Below are 21,697 nucleotides of genomic sequence, written 5' to 3'. Positions count from 1 at the left end.
CAGTTGTAATAAAAACACCTGTTGATGTGACTCTCCTCTCCAGACAGGGAAGACAGCTACTGCTTGGCCTCTTTCAGGTGATAAGCATAACTGGATTCCTTGTGGCTGCAAGACTGAAGTCCTTGTTGCATGTTTTTATTCTCTATTGCTTCTTGACTTTACTGAACTTGTCTATATTACTCACGTCGTCTCTGTCTTTGAACCAGGACTGGAATTTTAAGCCTGTATTCTTTTGTTTTCTCCATTTCATTTTTTTATGATGATGGAATACATATAATATAAAATTTAATAGCTGACAATGTGAGTGAGTTAGTAGAGTACATACCTTTGGGTATGAAGCTGGGAGTTGAATCCCCAGCACTGCATTAAACCAGGAATGGATGTTCATAGTTATAATCCCAGCACTAAGAAGGTGCAGGCTGGAGAATCATAAGTTCAAGGGCATCCTCAGCTATGGTCACCCTGGGTTAAGTTACTCTTGCTCTTAAAAATAAATTAGAGTCTTAGGCATCTTTACTGTGCTGTTAAGCAGGATTTATGTGTCCATATTTTTCTAGATCAATCACCACTATCCGTTTTCAATAGCCATCAATCTCTCTGAAGCTCTATATATTAAACAATAACTCTTTATTCATTTTTCTTTCATCCATAAGCAACTACTACTCTATTGTCTTTCTATAGAAAGTTGCACTACTCTAAGCCCCTCATATAAGTGAGCCATATAGAATTTTATTGTAGAATATTGGGCTATTTCACGTAAGATCATGTTCTGAAGCTTTATATGTATCTTGCCATATGACAGAATTTCCTTTTATTAAAGATTGAACATTAGCCTTTGTTTGTATATTTCCCCTTTTGTTTATTTATTCCCCTTCGTGTGAATACTTGAGTTACTCTTACACTCAGGTCACTGTGAATAATGATTCTGTGAAAATGAGTGTAGAAACTGTTCATGACCTCCTCTATATTCTTTCTAGTCTATAGCCCAAACTGAAATTACTACTTCAGCTGTACTGATTCAAATGGTTTTCAGTCTTTTGAGGACTTTCCATGTTTTCCCATAGGAGCTATGCCATTTTACCTATGTATTAACAGCACATGAGCATTTGATTTCTTTGTAGCATCACATTTTATATTTGAAAATATTTTTATTAGAGCATACTAATTGCACAAAGCGGGCTTCATTGTGGTGTTTGCATCATTCATGAATGTACTTTGTTCATATCCAACTTCTTTTTATCCTCTGTTATCTTCTCTTTCTCTATCACCCTAATCTCTGCCGTCCCTATTTGTCTGTCTTCAGGTTTCAGATTGCTTCTTGTGACTCATTAGGTTAAAAATGTAATGCGTGTTTTCTGGGTCTGATCTTTATTTTCAAACAAATAACATGATTTCTTTTTAGTTGTGGACAAATAATAATTTATTGTACAAACACACACACATATACACACATGCACGCATGCACACCTATACACATGAGTAAGGAAAAGAGGCAGTGAGAGAGAAAGAGAGAGGGGAGGGAGAGAGAACACATTTGTTTTATTCATTCATCTGTTTATGTGAACTCCACTGGCTATTCAATGGTGATGTGAACAGCTTGGGTGGCAGCTATCTATGATATATGTTGGCTTTGATGCTTCAGGTATGTGTTTAGAACTGATGTAGCAGGATTATTTGGTAGTTTTACTTTTAGGTGTTTTTTGTTTTTTGTTTTTTGTTTTTTGTTTTTTTCCATAAGCCTTCCATAGTGGATGGACTAAATTGAATTTCCAGCCACACAGTATAAGTATTTTTTTTCCATTTATTTTTTTATTATAGTTGTTCTAACTAAGATAAGATTAAGTTTCCATGTACTTTTAATTTTTACTCTCCTCTTGGCTAAAAATAGTAAACGTTTTCTTGTATTTGTATTTTCTTGTATTTGTTTTTCCTTTTAACATGTCTCTTAAGCAAATTTTCACCTTTATTAATTAGATTATTTGTTTTTCTAATGTTTAAAGTTTTTTAATTCTTTGTATATCCTGGATAATAACTGTTTTCTGGTTTAATAGCTGACAATATTTGTTCTAGTGTCTCTTAATTCTCTTGCTCTCTATTTTTATTATTTTTTATTTTATTTTTATTTTTTTAGGACAGGTCGTACTATGTAGCTTTGGCTGGCCAGGCACCTGCTGTTTGGACCAGACTGGCATAAATATCCACATGGCACTGCCTCTTGAGTACTTGAATTAAAGTAGTGTGCCACCCAGTCTGGCAGAAATCTTTGACAATTCTTGTTTTTATTTCCTGAGCAATTGAAATCCTGTCAGAGTTCTTTTGCTCATGTCTACATTTTTTATGTTTTCCCTTGTTTTTCTCTAGTATTTTGGAGGTGGGGCCACTTGACCTTGACTTGACGTGGGAAATGGGGATCCAGTTTCAGTGTTGTAAATAGGGACATCAGCTTCCTTACCACAGTTGCTGAAGCAGTGTTTCCAGTATGGGAACTGGGCTCTATTGCTAAGGATCCTATCTTAAAGCTGTGTGGACTTGTTCCTGGGTCTTCTACTCTATTCCACTAGTTCACATGCCAGGACTGGACATCTTGCTGCTTTAATTAGAGTATATCTGTTGGAAAATTTGAAATAGAATATTGTAATAATTTTATAATTTCATTGTTTAGGATTGCTAGTCAGGGTTTTTTTTTTTTTTTCTGCAATACAGATTTTAGTTTTGTTTATCCTATCTCTAAGAAAATGTCATTTGTTGTTTGATGGGGATTGTACTGAATCAGTAATAATTTAGTAAATGGCAGTTTCTAAAGATATTGATTTTCTAGTCGTGGATATGGGAATGTGACTATTATTTATGTCGTCTTTAATTTCTTTTTTCAGTGTTTTATACCTTTGTATGTAGAGGTCTTTCATCACCTTGGTAAGAATAGGAGTTCTGTTCTCTTTGAGGCTATCATAAATGAGATTGTTTCCTTGATTTCTGTCTCAGCAGGTTCACTATGGGCAAACAAGAAAAATAATTGATTTTTTTTTTTTTTTTGCTTGTTGACTTTGTATCCTGATGCAATACTTACTTTGTTTTTCAACCTGACTGTCTCTCAGTATTCTTCAGAGTCTTATAGTTATACAGTTTATTTTTGCTACTTTGTGGTTTCTTCTTTTTTCCCACCATTTTTCCTCCCCATGTTCACCACTGCATTCCCAAGTTTCACCTCCTAACACCAGACTGAAGAGAAACAAAAATAGAGACGAGAGACGAATTGGGAAGATACCTGAATCTACTTCCTTTTTTATTTTCTTTGATTGCAGCTACTGACAAACCACAGCAGACCACCCTACACACCAATAATCACCCATCCTGCCTAGTGTGGACCCTAGCATTTATATATCCTCTCAAAATTTCCCAGAATTCCAAACATCACACAATTACAGAAACTATCTGCAGCTGACAAAGCCATGCCTCTGCCAGAGCAAGAGGCAAATAATAGTCAGCTGCTGCAGACAGTCTGAAGCAGCCATTTATTCCCATACCCGAAATAAAGTGAAAACACATTTTTATAATATTTCTTTGTTTTTAAAGAAACCAAAATTTCAGAATTCTCAATACAATTATAAAGTCATATTGTCTGAAAATTTCTATTCCTTATTTCTTTCTCTTGTCTTGTTGCTCTTAGTAAAGTATCAATTAGTAAATTAAAATAAGATCAGTAAGAGTAGATATCCCTGTCTTTTTTCTGATTTTAAAACCTGTAATGGCGATGGGTTTTACATATATATTTTTTCTAGTGAGGTGTGAACTTTTTAACTATTTAACTATTTTCCTTTTATATCCCCCACCCCATGTGTGTATGAGTCTCTCTGTGTGTGTGTGTGTGCGTCTGTGTGTGTGTGTGTGCACGCACACAGGTAGTCACAGTGCCTATAAATTCATTATTGCAATGTCCATATCATATCCTGAAGGCAGTACTTCATGAAACTCCTCACTCTGTTCTCTAGCTCTTTCAATGTTTTCACCTCCTTTTCCATGATGCTTTGTGGTCCCTAAAGGAGTTTAACATAGATGCCCATTTAGCACCTAGTACTCAGCAGTCCCTTATTCTCTGAACCTTGTCCATCCATGAGTCTCTGCATTAAGCACTGATTACTATAAATATAATCTTATTTCACTAAGGTTAGAAGAACACTCACTAGTCCTTGTACATAAACATAAAACTTAGAAGACAGAGAAACTGCATGTCCATTTAGCAAAACATTAACAATGGGATCCCCTCTAAGGTCTGTGACATACCCAGACAGGTTTTTGGGTAGGTATGTGGAATCAAGCATGTGTTCCCTCCTTGTCTAGAGTTTGCAAAATCTTTATTTTATAAGTTATAAATGTATAATTAATATATTAATATTCAATTTATGGGGTATATATAATATATATAATATGTGTTCATAAATATCATTGATTTCATATGTTTTTAACATACAACAGAACTATATCATTTTATGTACATTTTTGTCATTCACACTTCTAAAACATCTTATTTGTTTTTCGTCTCATTGAAAAATATAGTCAAAACAAAGTCAAAACAACAAAGAAGACCCTAGGGAAGAAGCTTGAAATCTCACTCAGAAGGGCAAACAGGATAGACATTGGGTGTAGCAGAAGACAAGGAACAGGACAGGAGCCTTCTACACGGGTCTTCTGAAAGAGTCTATCCATCAGGGTAGGGAAGGAGATATTAAGACTCATAGCCAAACTTCAGGCAGAGTGCAGGAAACCTTATGAAAAAAGGAGAAGATAGAAAGACCTGGAGGGGACAGGAACTGCACAAGGAGACCAACAGAGCCAAAAACCTGGGTCCAGTGGGGCCTTCAGAGATTGATACTCCAACCAAGGTCCATGCAAGTAGAGAACCTAGATCCCCTGCTCAGTCTCCAAGTGGGTTCTCTATTAAGGGGGACAGGGAATATCTCTGACATGAACTCAGTGGCTGGCTCTTTGATCACTTCCCCCGGAGTGAGGAGGGTGTGCAGCCTAACCAGGCAACAGAGGAGATGATGCAGCCAGCCCTGATGAGACCTGATAGGCTAAGTCAAATAGAAGGAGAGAAGGCCCTCCCCTATTAGCGGACTAGAGAAGGGTTTAGGGGGAGAAGATGAAGGGTGGGTGGAACTGAGAGGAGATGATGGGGGCTACAGCCAGGATACAGAGTGAATAAATTGTAATAAGTAAATAAATAAATATAATAAAAGAAAAATATAGCCAAAATTTGAATAAATTTCTAATTCCATCATCTGTAATGTTTCTCTTCCTTGCCTGTCTCTAGATGCCCTGATATGTTGCTATTTATAAAATAGAGGCATTTATTTTTTCAAGGCTCTTGAGGCTCTTGCTGTTCCCCTTGTGTGAGTGAGTGCTCTGTTTAGGATGTAGGCTTGATTCCTCACCTGCTACTTCAGATGTTTCCCTTACCATCCATTTTTCTCTGAAGGCATTCTTTATTGTTCATTAAAACTACAGCACTTCTCTCTTAGATATACTAACTAGATATTTTATTCTTCTATGATTATCTATCATCTATCTATCTATCTATCTATCTATCTATCTATCTATCTATCTATCTATCTATATCGATAATCTACTGTTCTGTCCGGTTTGTGAGATGCTCAAAGACCACCAGAAATTGACTCTGCTGCAAATACATGAGGGTTTATTGCATACATGCTTGAGCCCAGGATGCAAAATTTCCTGTAGAAGCAGGAAAGGAATACAGCCCCGTGGTGTAGGGGAACTAGGTTTTTAAAGGGTATAAATGCAAGCAGGGAGTTACATGTGTTGGCATTGCATGACTGGGTAAGGGAAATTGACTTTTGAAATGATTGGTTTACTTTAGGCTGCAAGACCATAAGTGGTTCTGGACTGGCCATCTAGGCTGTTTTCCCAGCAACTGTATCTCTAGTGGGCAGGAAAAAATACAGTAAAGCTAGTTCCTTTCCACAGGTGGCTGCACTTGTCTACACCTCGCTGGCCTTTGTTCTGGCTTGTGCTTTAAACAAATACCAAAAAAAAAAAATCTAATTTTTAAATCTTTGGTAACTCATTCCCCCCTTCCCACGATCATTTGAAGACCCAATCTTGAGTCTTCCAGATATGACCCCTAGAATCTTCCAGATTTACCTTTCCATAATGAGATATGAGTAGCAATAACTGTATTGTTTCAAGCATTTCTTCATGAAAGTCATGAAGTGATTTAAAATACAAGACCCAAAGGTAAAAATCAAAACTTGTAGGGATCCCTTCAGGGTGGATATAAGGGTAGAAAGCCAAGGAGAACTATTATACCAGGATTTAAACCATCCTCTGGAATCTTTTCTCTCTAGCATCTCTCCAGGCTTTTTGTCTAGTTGCTGCAATACTAGTTCCTATTCCAACTAAGCAGATTCTCAAGATAAGAACTAACATCAGGGAGCCCCCTTTTGACTTAGCATTTCAGCCTGTTAGGTGAGATTGTGGACCGAAGATCTCTTCTTCTGATATTACTTCATAGGACCATTGGCATCAGGGGATAGGAGGGCTGAAATGCCAGTCAAAGGTAGGTAATGTGGCCGTCCTCAGAAACATCTGATTATTTGATCCACCTGAAGAGGCAGGTTGCAATTATGTCAGCTTCCAACAAGTCCAGATTTCAACTTGCAGTCCATAGCTGATCCCCGAGAGATAACCAGGTAAAAATCTGCTGAGACAAATTCAAACTAGAGACAGAAGTTAAAATTTGTCTATTAAATGGGAAAAGTGAGGAATCCAAAGACCAAGGGAAAAACTCATCAACTGAATATATGAAAATAAAGTATTTACTATCTCACAAGGATTATACAGGTGGAAAAACTCAGAAAAGTAACATCAGCAAATGTAATATAAATAACATTCTGAGAGTAACAGGTAAAACTGCACCCAACATAATGAGTTGATACTTAGCTGTTTTTATCCATTTGTTTTTTAACCTTTATAAACAATTTAAGTGTGTCCACTCTCTGAAACTTTAACACTTTTCCTGTGGGCACAGCTGTTGGTAATGAGCCACCAACGTGCTCAGCAACTTCTTGCACACTCAGCATCTACTTTTAGCCCCCACCTCCATGTCACACTGGAGAGTTAGGCAGAAATATATTAATGGCTTTAGTGCTAAACCTTGGATGCTTGGACTTTCCTTAACAAAGCAGCTAGAAGGAATAGGTTTAAGATATTCCTAAGTCTTGTATAAAAGTCTACCTCAGAAATGGCAGATATTAAGAATACCATAGTAAGAGCTACAGCTTTTGGGTCAGATACGCGCATTGGACAGACTTTTCAGCATGATGAGAAGCACCTCTAAGTCTATCTCCAGAAGACAACCAAGAGGAAATTAAACTCTCAAGCTTGTGACTGGATAATGAACATTCAGTGCTACATCAACTCATCAGAACTTTATTGATCAATGTCAAAGCTCTGAACTTCTGAAATCCTATAACAACATAAGCATGACAATAACAGAGATGGGGATCTAAAATATCTCCCATTTTAATATGCTTTAAATTACTTTCCTACATCATTACAACTTACATTCATATAACTTAAAACATGTAATTAGACCCTTCAATCTTTCTGGCATTTACTAACTTTGAAATATTTTCCTAGACCCTCAACTTTTCTGATCCTCATAACTTAAACTTTTATATCCTTAGACACTACATAAATTCTACATCTTTCTACCCAGCTATTTACAATAAGAGACAGGCAATTAACATGAAGCCTGTGAGCAAGGCAAACTTGTTTGCCTTTCTAAATAAAAGATCTAGTACTTAGTAGTTCTAACTAGCTAATGAACTGACCAATGAGCAAACAATGGACCTAATTATCTGTTCTTTAGCTGCAAAGCTACCATTAGCTTAGCTTAGCCATCAATGTGATCAGAGACCTGAGGAGGATAAATTATGAGCTAAATAAATGTATCAATCCATCAAAATGACAGAGATGACTAGTTAGTCCATCACCTAGGCATTGTCCCTGGCTCCTGTGATCTCATGGCATCATGAGCAAAGGTGGTCCAGCCATCAGGCACACAAGATTAGAGGCTATTTCGGTGGAAAAAAGAACTTGAGAGAATTGCCTCACCTTGTCTTCAGCAATGTGAAGTAATGACTTTCCAGGTGTCCACAGCTTTGTCCACAGTTTAGGCTGGGCTCTAGCAGTGGGCCAGTTGGGGCAGACTTGCCCAGTGGTTAGCATACCACAATCCAGAATTGCAGTCATCTGCGCAGGGGACCTGGGTCCTCTCCATGCATGGTTCTTGGTTGGTACATCAGTCTCTGCAATATTCCCTAGGCCCATTTATTGGCACTTTTGGTCTTCCTCTGGAGCTTGTGTCCTCTGTGGGTCCTTCTATCTTCCCACTCTTCTGTAAGACTCCCTGCACTCTATCCAAAGTTAGGCTGTGAGTCAGAACCTGCTTTGATCATCTACCTTGTGGGGTTTTTCAGAGGTTGTCTGTGGAAGGCTCCCATCCTTACAGATATATTACATGTTCTCTATCAGGATTTTTCAAATTAATGGTTAATACATGATTAAGTGAATGAACGAGCACATAGCACTTGTCATTTTGTCATAATTACTTACTTATAAATTCTAGGTTTCTTAATGATGGAATATAAATATGTATAGTATTTGTTATGTGTCAAGAATTGTGAAAGTTATAGAATTTTACCCTTTCTGTAAACTAATGACTTTGCATACTGTAATTCCTGGGATGCCGGTGGAAGAGGGGAAGTCTTCGGACACAGATGCCTTTGTCATTAAAGATATGGTAGTCAGTGTAGGCATTATATCTGAGCTTTTTTTCCTCTACCTTTTAGGTGGGGAACATAGAACTGCAGGGGTATGTGCATATTCAGTAGCTTTACATAGCAGTGGGGGATCTCATTTGATACAAGTCACTTCTTTTACAGTGAACTGCAAACCAACTTGTTTATCATAGATTTTTATGAAAACTTTGCCTTTATTATGTAGGATGGTCAGTTGACCTGTGCAGAGCATAGCTGTTTGCTATTTAATAGTCCTTAAAAGAACAGTCTTAGGCAAAAAGGTAGTCAGTGATTGGTTCCCATCATAGGTGGGTGCTGAAGCATGAGAGATGCATGGAGAATTGTCTACTAACAGAGTGCGTGCTGGATACATCACAGGATTATTTAAATCCACATCACAGTTATAAGTTTTTAATAGGAGCATTTGTGTTTAAATTTATTTCAACTAATAAATATAAACATAAATTTATACATATTAAAATATATATATGATAATACAATAAAACTTTACTATTTAAAATGCAGTAATCATGAAGATCAAATGCTGTTTGGTTTTTATATATGCTGGGTTTCCTTTAGAATATATAATTCTTCCCATTCATTTACATAGACTTCTATTTTATTTCATAGTTCATTTGCAAATCTTTTCTCACTGGTATAGATTATATTTTCAATAGTTAATGAATGTTAACTATTGATGAAGTTGAGAGCTCAATTATTGGAACTTTATTTTAACTTCAAGCATATAATTACTTGAAGGCATGATAAAAGCTAAAACAAAATAGTTACAAAAGTAGAGAACATGCTGTAAAATAGGGATACAGTATTAATGCACTTAAAATGAAAAATAATAACTGCCTAATCAAAGCACAGCCTCAATGAATACAAGCCACCACACTAGAATACTCAAATTTTATCCTCCATACAACTTTCAGGAAGCTCAGAAAATCTAGAGAACTAGTATGTGACAGTGTGTGTGTGTGGGGGGAGGTGTATATGCATATGAGGGCGTGGTGAATGTGTGGAGGCCAGAGATCCATGTCAGGTGTCTTCCTTGAGTGTTCTCCACATTGTATTTTTGTGTCAGGATTTCTCTGAAGCACCAACTACTGTTTTCGCTGCTCTGGCTAACCAAAAGTGACCCATCTGTCTCCTTCATTCTCCTCTTGGCTCTGAGGCTGCAGATAACTTACTGTCGTTCCCCAGTTTTTACATAGGCACCTGATCAAACTCAGGTATTTTGCATGACAGACACTTTACTGTCTGAGCCATGTGTTCCAGTCTTTAGAAAAAACATATTTAAAGGAAGGATAGAGTCAATCTTGTAGGTTTATACTTACCCATGTTTATCTAGTTTACAGCCTAGCATGCTATGGCTGTAGGAGAACACCCCCTTTCAGTGGACAAAGGGAAGGGGATAAAGGAGGCGAAGGAGATGAGGAGAGAGGGTGGGGCAGGCAAGAGATGAGGGAGGGGGCTACAATTGGGACGTAAAATGAATAAGTTATAAAAAATTAAAAATTTTAAAAACGCTTTTTTTAGATAATATTTTAATAGATTTTTGAGAATTTCATAGCATATATTTTTATCATATTCACTATCTCTCTTTTCCCCAATTGCTTTCAGATTTACCCCTATCTCCCTAACCACCCAAATACCTAAATACCAAATACTTAAATAAGATGGCAGGTGTTTTAAGATGCTTTTAACACAGAATCAGTGGCTGTTGGCTCAGTTATCAGTGGTCTACATAGGTGGCTTCTGAAATTTAAGTTTATTTTATTTCACTATTTTATGTATGTGGGGTTTTCCCCGCAGGAATGTTTGTGCACCACATATTTGTCTGGCGTCCAGGGATGCTGGAACATGGTGTTTGACCCCCTGGGAGAGGATTAACAGACAGCTGTGAGCCACCATGTCACCATGGGTGCGAGGAAGGAATCAAATGAGGGTCCTCTCGAAGAGCAGTGAGTGCTCTTAGCACTTGAGCTATTGCTCCAGCCAGTCCTAGATCCTGTCTTCTAAATACCATTGTCTACCCTTTTCTAAACTCAACATGGCCGTCTTTTATGGCTGAGATGAAAGATTTTGTGTTCAGCCTCACTACATATGAGGGCATATTTCCTGCTAAGGAACTTCAAGGTTTTATATGACACCCAAAATATCAGTTTGTAATTCTATTTGTATATTTTGTGCTTATTCTTTTCATTAACCCAAATGGAATCGTTCAAACCACCAAAGCAGTTCTAAGTCAGTGAAACCAAAGTGAGACAGAGTCTGAGTCAGGATATTTACCGTCAAAAGTGTTCTTGGATTCTACACCTGTTCAGTTTCTTAACAAATGGCTGCAAAACTGACAGTGATGAACCTCCCTGTCAGCCCCACCATGGATCTCCTAACACCCTCTCCCCAGAGGCAACAAATGTAATTATAATTAACATAATTAATGTAGCCCACTCAGGTAATTTTTCTCGCAGTAATTAAAAGCCATTGTAGAGTCATTAGCTTTTTACCCATAGCCATAGAAAAGACAAGCATAAGTTTTGCAAGTTCTGTGTCAACAAGCATTCCGTTACAAATGGAACTGCCCCCAGCTCAATATTTGTTGCATGTGAACTCTGAGTAAATGGTGACTGCAGTATGATTTCTTTTTTAGCTATTGCTTGTAGTGAGGATGTCAATAATGCCCCAGACACAGTGGCAAATCCTGGAGCCTTAATTATTAAAACATACCCAGACTATTGCATTTCCTGATCAAAGGCGGCTATGCCATGCACGGTTGCCCATGGCTGCCCTGGAAAGGTATATATGCAATTAGTGGCTAGCTTGGAGACTAAATTCATTGTTATATTTATGAGTAATTAAACTTTTTAACTGTGCACAGGAGCCTCGGAATGAAGAATAGTAGAAAAGTACATTTGAGTGTTAACAGTGTTTTTTTTTTCCTATTAAAATTGTTTTCTCCTTAAATTAATTTTCATTGATATATAAAAATTATATATACTTCTGTGGTGCAATTCAGTGTTTTAATACATGTATGCATAGAATGATATTAAGATCATGAGAATAATTTCTGTCTTCTTAATTTTTTTTATTTCTTGTAGTAAAAGTACTCAAAGCCCCCTTTTATCTTCTTTGATAAAAGAGCATGTTTCTTTGAAAGGTGGAGCAGTACTGTTTCTTAGTCACCCTGCTATGCAATAGTTCACCAAGGCTTCTTGCCCCATCGCGTGCATGGCTTACTAAACAGTGGCCAACCTTTGCCAACGCCTTCCTTTTCTCCTGTTTCTGGTAGCCACTTCCTACTCTCAGCTTCTCTAAGATAAGCTGTATTGGATTCCACACAGGAGCCAAGGTCATAAGGTATTTGCTTCTTCTGACCGGCTCTAGTTCTTGCCTAATGGGAAAAAGGCTGCAATAATGCTGCAGAAGTTCCTGTAAAGCTGATTCCTTTCCAAGAGTGTTGTTAAAGGGGCCAATTTTAAGAGAACTAAAAACATCTGCTCAATGGTACTTCCAGCCCTACTACCATTGGGGTATTCATCATGTCTACAGCATCATGCTTCCTGTTTTATTTTTTAATATAAATTTATTTCATATAATTTATTCACTTTACATCCCAATTGTAGCCACCTCCCCTAAGCTCCTCCTAGTCTCACACCCTCCCTCTTCCTCCTTATTCCCCTCCCCTAGTCCTCAGAAAGGAGCCCACACACACACATACACATGTCTGACCTTAGTCTATCAAGTCTTATTAGGACTGGCTGCATCCTCTTCTTCTGTGGCATGGCAAGCCCCCTCCTTCAACCAGGGGAAACTGATCAAAGAGCAGGTAACAGAGTCCATGTTGGAGACAACCCGTGCAACCCTTACTAGAGGACCCATATGGAGACTGAGCTGCTTATTGGCTACATCTGAGCAGGGGGTCTAGGTCCTCTTCACGCATGGTCCTTGGTTCGTGCACAGGCTCCCGTGGGCCCAGATTTTTTGGCTCTGATTGTCTTATGGAGCTCCTGTCTGCTCTGGTCCCTTCTATTCCCCCATTCTTTCCTATGACTCTCTGTGCTCTGCCCAAAGTTTGGCTGTGAGTTTTAGCATCTGCTTTGATCCCCTGCTGGGTGGAGTCTTTCAGAGGATATTTATAGCAGGCTCCCATCCTGTTCCCTCTCTTCCACTGCTTCCAGTGCCTATTCTTTTTGCCCTTCTGAATGAGAATTAAGCATCTTCCATAGGGTCCTCCTTGTTATCTGAAAATCAGCTCTCCTCTGTGGGAAGCTATATGAGGTACACACTCTCCAGTAACAACAATGTGTTCTCCTGTTTTTGTATAGCATGCTCTCTTATATCCTCCGCTGAAGTTTGTCTGAAGCAGGGATCAAAGTATTTGCTTCATCGACACTAATATAACATCTAAAAATTTTAGAGCTTTTCAAATCTATGTACACTTATATTTTATTCATATATTATATAGTTGAAATAGATATAGCTATTATATTACAAAGATTTAAATATCCTTTGCACTTTATTTTTAGCTCATAGTTATTTTTTTTTCAATTTTGAGTACCCTTTAATTTTGATTCTCAAGGGTTCTAATTTAAGAAATAATTTTTCTAGGTATGAAATGCATTCTTCATATTGTACATTTATAGTTGTGTGTGCTAACTGAAATATGGCTTTTATTTACTAAAGCACTCAGTATTTCAAAGGATTTTAGATACTTTTACACATTCCACCAATTTTGATGAGTTGAATTGATATTCAGGTCAAATTTTGGGCAGGAAATTAAATAAAAGAAAAATACATTTGATATATATTTTAGAAAAACAATCCAACTTTAAATATGACATTCATTTACTTCTCATACATAAATTGAATTTTCAAATTTTAAGACGATTTCTCACTAGCTTAAACTGCCCTTAGTAAAAATTTTTAATTTGATTTACTTTATACTTTCATTCAAAGAATTATTGCTTCTTCCCTTACAACATTAAAATGGAGACACAGCTTATATCCTTGACCAAAAGTAGCCAGTGGTGAAGGATCTCAATGGACCAATCACAAATGGAAATCATTTTTGTTGTTGTGGTTTTTTTCTTAATGAATTTATTTCACATGCTATACCTGCCGCTCACTTGCATGCCAGAGAGGGTATCAGGTCTGGTATAGATGGTTGTGAGCCACCATATGGTTGCTAGGAATTTAACTCTGGACCTCTTGAAGAAAAGACAGTGCTCTTCACTGCTGAGCTATTTCTCCAGCCCCACTAATCATTTTTCACTGACTGCACATTTTACTAAGTGAATTCAGATCAGGCTATTTGGTTTGTTTGTTTGTTTTGTTGTTGTTTTGTTTTTTCCAAAGAAATGACCAAATTTTTCTTCCAACTTTTGTATAAAAGAATATTTTATATGAAGTGTAATCACACTCTACAGCTTGATCATATGTGGCCTTGGTGAAATTACATAATTTATGTAAAATGCAAAATGTAAATTTATGTAAAATTTATGTAAAATGTTCTATGGCCACCCTTGCTATGAATAATGATGGAGGCCCATTATAGTCATTAAAAGCTTGAGGCACTACAGTGGGACACTCAGCTATTCTTACCTTATAATATTTTTTATAATATTTATTTTAATTATTATTTATTACAATTTATTCATTTGGTATCCCAGCTGTGAACCCCTCCCTCTTCCCCTCCCAAACCTACCCTTCCTCCCTCTCCTCCCCCAATGCCCCTCCCCTAGTCCACTGATAAGAGAGGTCTTCCTCTACTTCTCTTTGACCCTAGCCTATCAGGTCTCATCAGGACTGGCTGCATCCTCTTCCCCTATGGCCTCTCAAGGCTGCACCCCCCAGGAGGAGGTGATAAAAGAGCTTACACTGAGTTCATGTCAGAGACAGCCCCTGCTCCCCTTACTAGGTAACCCCACTTGGAAACTGAGCTGCCTATGGGCTTTATCTGAGCTGGGTGTCTAAGTCTTCTCTATACATTATACTTTGTTGAAGTATTGGTCTCTGCAGAAGCAAGCACCTTGGCACAGACTTTTTGCCTCTGTTGGTCTCTTTGTGGAACTCCTGTCTCCTCCAGGTATTTCTATCTTCTCCTTCTTCCATAAGATTTCCTGCACTCTGCCCAAAGTTTAGCTAAGAGTCTCAGCATCTGCTTTGATAACCTGCTGGGTAGAGTCTTTCAGAGGCCCTCTGTGGTAGGCTCCTGGCCTGGCCTACTTCCAGGCATTTTTGTCTCTCTTTTTTGTCCTTCTTCTTCTCCTCCTCCTCCTTCTTCTCTTCCTCCTTCTTCTTCTTTTATTGCTAAGTTTATCCAGAGAAGTAAAAGATACTTTAAGTACGTTAATGTATCACCATAAAGGTTAGTCCAATAAGGAATACACTACCTAATTAGAAAAATTTAGTAAATTTATATAAGTCTTATTAGAAAGTGCAATTATTTGACATAATTTGCTGTTCACATGTTTTGCTGAAAATCAGAACAAAATGTTGCATAGCACATTGCTAGAATGTGTAAAACTTATTTTACACGTGGGCATAATGTCACACAAATCTACTCAAAGCTGACACAGGAGGATTGCAAATTTAAGAAAAGCCATGAATATCTATAGTATGTAAATGTTGTTTTTATTTTTTCAGATGAGGGGATAAGAGCTGTAGCCAAGCTATACAAATGCATGGCTTGGACTGAGCATAGAGCGTTTCTTTCAACTATCCCTAGGCTTAGGCCTAGAAGCATCTAGCCTCCTTGCAGTCTAAGCCAGGACCTAGAAGGCTTCAGTTTTCAGACTCCATCTGGTACTTCCTTGTTAATCTGTTTTCTAATGAGGACTCCTCTCCTTGTCCCCACCTGAAAACATCCCTCTGGGATAGGAAGTCCCACCTTATCCTCTCCTGCCCAGCTATTGGTTGTTTTGTTCTTTATTTAACCAACCAGAAGGTGACAGAAAACAATGTTTACAACATCTCATGGCAGGAGATGCCTCATAATAATGACAATGCTAAAATGGAGACTGTAGTCAGATGTCTGGGGACAGAAATCAGCATTTGAATACAAGGTGCATCACAACATCACTCCAATACTTTATCCTAAACTCCCCTTCCTTCTTCATAAAGGAACACCATCTGTGTCACCTGTGGCGTAGGGTTGTTGTGAAACTGTGCAAAGTGTTCAGCAGAATCTCCTATGCAGATATTTAATAACGGTTAGCCTTAGTGCTTCATGCTTGCAGCTCATGGCTTCTATTCTTCCCTACCCTTTTTTCTCTTTCTTCTCTAGAAGACTTTGTAAGAATAAACTGATTTCTAGGCATATGTCCTAGAAAAACATTCTACACAAAACAGGTGACACCCACAACAATATTTGAAATACCAACCCCTATGAGAATCAGGAAGGAGGTAAAGGAGGTGTAAAGGACATTGATCTGGGGCTTTTATAGTATCAGAGTCTAAATCAGCGACTGTTCATGGTTTAGTATAAAATGCTCTGCAGAAACAAATCCCCACTGATGTTGAAGGAGGGAAAATGGCATGCTTATTAGAGCAAAGCATCAAATGTTAGCAATTCTTTAACCAATGTAGCTGAGCAATGCTGCTTCTCAGAAAGAATGTTTGGAAAAAATGAATTTGTGAAATTGAGAAGTTCTAGCCTTCTCCATCTCTAGTGTGAAAAGCATGTCCTGTTTTCAGACCTGTTTTTCCTTCTGTGACTCTTTGAACCCAGAGGAGTGCAGTGAGTCCGTATCCACTTGAGTGTTCCATACCCAAAGCAGGGACTCTATGGAAACCACCTGAGAAAAGGCCTCTTTTCTCTTCTTCAGTTGCTGATTGCGATTTTGAAGCAAACAGTTGTGGGTGGTTTGAAGCTAGTGGTGGCGACCATTTTGAGTGGACATGGAGTTCCCAAAGTGATCTTCCTGCTGATTTCAAGCAGCAAGCCCCACCTGGAGATCACACTCATGGTACAGCTCCAGGTAAGTAGAGATGCTTTACACACATCTATGGACGAGTGAATGTGTGTGTGTCTATGAATGTGTGTGTGTGAATATCACAGCATTGTAGGATGACATTGATAATCAATTATGCTGTCTGCAAGAAATGATTTCTTTATAGGGAATATGACTGAAATTGACATACTTTTGCCTGAATCAACTGAAATTATAAATTGACAGTTGACATGATTGAAACGCAGATATAAATACAAAAGCAGATTACTATAAGTGTTGACTTTTTGTTGTTGTACAATTTTAATTTTAGTTGGACAAGAAACTTACTTGGCATTGCATTAAGAGACAGATGCGTTCTCATTGCACTGCAGAATCCCGTAGGTAAACTTAATACTTTGTTTTTATACCCCACAGGGCGTTTCATGTTCATTTTGAAGAAGAGCAGCAGCATGTTTCAAACTGCTAAACTTCAGAGCCCAACTTTCAGCCAGACAGGGCCCGAGTGCACACTGTCATTCTGGTAACTATTACGTAATGGTAATTACCCGGTAGGATAATGGTTGCAGGCATACCCCTGCACTTGCCAGCTATTCAAGTTTCGCCCCTTGTTGCGCTTTCTGATGATTCCTGTACTAAGTTAGAACAATTTTAACTTCAGACTACATTATCAGAGTTGGTTATTTTGTTTTCTAAGATGTAAGCAGGGCTTCGCTTCTACCATTGGATTTCAATTTAATTAGCAGTCTCCCTGTATCTTGCAGAGGTTCCACAGTTATGAGAGTCATACGACTGTATCTCAGCAGACAAATTCTGGCAAACGGGCAGCTACAAGTACTGTGAAAAAGAATTGTGTCTATTATCATAATTAATTAGTAATTGATGTGAGTGGTAGAGGCCGAAGATCAAAGATCTAGTCTCTCCTATCATATTTTCATTTCTTATTTTGGGTTTCTTTCAGGTTTTATAACTTTGGACAGTCAGTGGGGGCAGCTGAATTGCAGCTACATCTAGAAAATTCTAAGGATGACACAGCCCTCTGGAGAGTGTTATATAACCAAGGCAATCAGTGGTCAGAGGCAACTGTCCAGTTAGGACGCCTCACTCAACCCTTTTACCTGACACTGGAGAAAGTCAGTATGGCCATTTATAGTGGGGTCTCTGCTATTGATGACATCCATTTTGAAAATTGTACCCTTCCTCCTCCTGCTGAGAGTTGTGATGAGCCAGATCACTTCTGGTGTAGACAGACTAAGGCTTGCATAGGAAGGCATCAGCTCTGTGACCTGGTCGATGATTGTGGAGATCGCACAGATGAGACTGGCTGTGGTAAGTTCCCTGGGGTGATTTCTGTTTTACAAAAAGGTTACTATGTTTAGCCTCATGTGATTTGGAGGTATTGGTCTTCATTGATTTACTGCTTTAGAGGCAATCAAGCCAACGACAGTTGAAAAGTTGATGAATACTGTATGGTAGATTAGTCAAATTAACTAAACCTGTCAGTCTTTTTTCATATTCCTAAAGATTGTTTTATTATTCTTTTGTTTGTATGTTATGCATGAGAATGCTTATGTGCATATGTGCATATGCGTGCCATAGTGCATATATGGAGGTCAGAGCATAACGAGCTAGACGCAATTCTTTCCTTCCACCATGAGATCAAACTTAAGTTGTTAGGCATAGTAGCAAGTGCCTTTACTGGATTAGCCATCTCGCCAGTCCTTGCCATTCTTAAATAGGTTTACTAACTAACTCCCAGAGATACATTGATAAAAATGAACACGGAGTTCCTGCCTTCATGTACTTCACAGTGTAATTGAAGAGGCAGACATTCAAGTATTAATTAATGAAATATATAATGACAATTTTAACTGGAATTGTGGAGAAAAGTATGATGTGGCTTTATCGAATAATAACATTGATTTTCTGCAGGCAATGATTTAGCTAAGATATGAAATGTGGCAAGTGAAACATATCTTTGAAAGCCATAGAGTGTGAGACAGATAAAAACTGGAGTGCATGAAGAGAGCCCAAATCAGAGATGGGATATGAGGGAGGCCAAGGTCAAAGATCTTTGTGATCTACACTGACAGTGAGGCCTGAGCCAGGGAGAAAAACAAGAGGGAGGACCTGTGTGGGTTTTGCTGGTTTGTTTGTTTTTGTCCTTTTGTTTGTTTTGTTTAGTTTTCCAGGAGCTGATGGTTAAGGGCCAAGGCTCATAGTTGCTTATGATTATGGAATCTTGTGAAGGTCTAGCCCTCAGTTTACTGAGCCTGGTTCTCACAGATCATGTGCCTGCATCTGAAAATGAACTGGACACTAACAGAATTACTTGTTTATAAAATCTGTCACAAAAATGTTAGCATCATTCTTGATCTCCTATACTTGTTTTAAGATAATTTATAAATTCCAAGCTTATGTGTTTCATAAATTAGAAAACACATTAGAAACCAAACTGAAACTATGGGATGGTCAGTACCCCATTGAAAACATTCAGATGCAAATTCCAATATAAATCACTATGGAAAGTTTTGTGTGTGTGTGTGTGTGTGTGTGTGTGTGTGGGATCGATCTTTGATGTACATGTTATTAAAATCCAAATTACTATCTAACTCACAAAATTTATAGAACTCTTATTTGAGTGGATAGAGTTAATATTGATTTTTGACAGTGTTAATCATATGACATGCAATTTGTCAAAATCTACCCGAGTCTTTGCAAATTTAGAAAGTTTTTTTTAACTCTTTAAAGTTCTCACAATTGTTTTTCAAACATCCTGATATTAGTAGGATCAAGTATGGTGTATTATAGTGTAAATAAATATAATCATAGTTTCACCATATTTTTTGCTTGTTTAATGGTGCAGAGAAATAGTAAATAGCATGCATTGAGACATTATCTTATTCAGTATACTGTACATTACACATCCCAATATTCAAATTGCTTAGAGATGCAGACTTCCACTGAAGGATGGAGCTACCCATGCTCTATTTTGGAATCAAGTTTGAATGTGAAATCAGTATACCAACAGTTAATGTAGAAAATTGTTGGCTTTAGTGTCAGCTTTATGTCAAAAACTCAACAATTTGACAACCTCCTTCTGCTTCACAGCCAAAGACTGACACTGGGGAGTACCTAGAATGTCCCCAGTTCACATCACAGCTGGCCTGATTAGTCACAAGTGAGGGACCATCAGACATCAGACGAAACCCATCTTCCTGCTGACATCTGCTCACTGGTTCCCTTCATTAGGCCTGAGCTTCTTGTCTGGGCTGTCCACACAGATGACTTGTTCTCACCCAGTTTCTTTGCTTCACCTGCACTTCTATTGATTGTTCAGGGTGCTGGATGACCTTTGGCACCAAGAGTCATCACTAAGATGAATAGTTAGAAGGCAGCTGACATTTATATTTTTAAGGATTAGCATATAAATTGAGCTAAAATGTAAAACTACCTATGAATTCTAAATCTTATCTCCTCAGCCCAGTACTTTGATATATATCTATTTTATCTCATTTTTTTTCTCTTAAAACAAATACCTGGTGCCAACAAGATTTTCATGTCTTGAAAAATGAACATGTTTCAACATTACCCTAAAAATAGAGTATTTGATTGATGAGGTCCTAGTCAGTTCTTTGTAAGGCTGACTGAATGATGTCAGAAGTTAAAAGCCCAAGCTCCTTTTGTATACTGTGATGGAAATATATATTAGTCACAATGGAAATCAGCATGAAGGTTTGTCAACATACCCAAAAATAGAGCTACCATTTGCTTTGGCTCTACCACTACTGGGCATATACCTGAAGGAGTACAAGGTAGTATATAATGGGCATTGCTGTACAGCTGGCTGTTTATTCATGAGAGACAACTGATGGAATCAGCCTTAATACTCTTCAGTGGAACAAATGGGCATATTAAATATTTTGTATATAGTCAATTGTATTTTGTTCAGGCACAAACAAGCACAAAAGCATGTCGTATACAAGAAAATTAGAAAGCTAGAGGACTTCGTATTGAGTGAAATAAGCTAGCCCTAGAATGACAAATATGTCCTCTCTCCTGTCATGTGGGAAATCTAATGGAAAATAGATGTGATCATGAAGAGAGATGGCCCATCAGTTAAGAGTACTTATTGATCTTACATAGGACTGAGGTTCAGTTCCTAGTGCCCACATGGCAGCTCACAGCTGTTTGTAACTCTAGTTCCAGTTGATTCAACATCTACAGGCTCCTGCATGCACAAGTGCACATATGTACAGTAAGGCCGACACATGCACAAACAACAAATTTAAAAAATTGATGGCATGTAATTGGGACTATTAAAAACGAAGAAGATAATCAGGGGGACAAAAAAGCTTTTCAGTTGCAGTGGTAAGATACCATGACCAAAGCAACTTATACAAGACAGAGTTTATTGAGAGCTTGCAGTATCATAACATGAGAGTTCATGACCATTATGGTAGGGAGCATGGGAGCAGGCAGGTAGTCATGGCACTAGAGCTGTATCTGAAAGCTTACATACTTATCTATAGGGAGGATGAGCCAGCTAACTGAAGATGTCATGTGTCATTTGAAACTTCATACCTCCAGTGACATATTTTGTCCAACAAGGCCATACATTCTAATCCTTCCCGAAGAGTTCCATCAAATAAGGACCAAGAATTCCAATATATGAGTGAAAGGAGCCGTATTCTCATTCAACCCCAGATTTCCACTCTCTGACCCCCAGAGGATTGGGGCCAAATTATAATATAAAATGACCATAATACAACTTCAGATGTACCATACTCTTTCATAGACACAATGCAATTAAAAATTTCAAAGTCTCTTTTGAGACCCAAGGCATTCTTTTTTTTTGCTTGTTTTTTTAATTTTTCTTTCTTTCTTTCTTTCTTTCTTTCTTTCTTTCTTTCTTTCTTT

General features: G+C 37.9%; 1 protein-coding gene across 4 annotated transcripts in view; it reads left to right on the top strand.

Moving 5' to 3' along the window:
* Window positions 1–21,697, top strand: part of Malrd1 (MAM and LDL receptor class A domain containing 1) — a 698,598-nt gene that overhangs the window by 142,707 nt on the left and 534,194 nt on the right. For all 4 annotated transcript variants that reach the window (XM_055593928.1, XM_055593929.1, XM_055593930.1 and 1 more), the window contains exons 14-16: window positions 16,655–16,807; window positions 17,195–17,300; window positions 17,739–18,106. In XM_055593928.1, coding sequence (XP_055449903.1) covers window positions 16,655–16,807; window positions 17,195–17,300; window positions 17,739–18,106 — 627 coding nt within the window. The remainder of the gene's footprint in view (window positions 1–16,654; window positions 16,808–17,194; window positions 17,301–17,738; window positions 18,107–21,697) is intronic.

The sequence above is a fragment of the Psammomys obesus genome, unplaced genomic scaffold (assembly GCF_907164565.1).
Source record: "Psammomys obesus unplaced genomic scaffold, mPsaObe1.curated_primary_1811, whole genome shotgun sequence".
Classification (NCBI taxonomy): domain Eukaryota; kingdom Metazoa; phylum Chordata; class Mammalia; order Rodentia; family Muridae; genus Psammomys; species Psammomys obesus.
The sequence above is the reverse complement of the archived record's forward strand: the minus strand, read 5'-3'. Positions and strand labels throughout refer to the sequence as shown.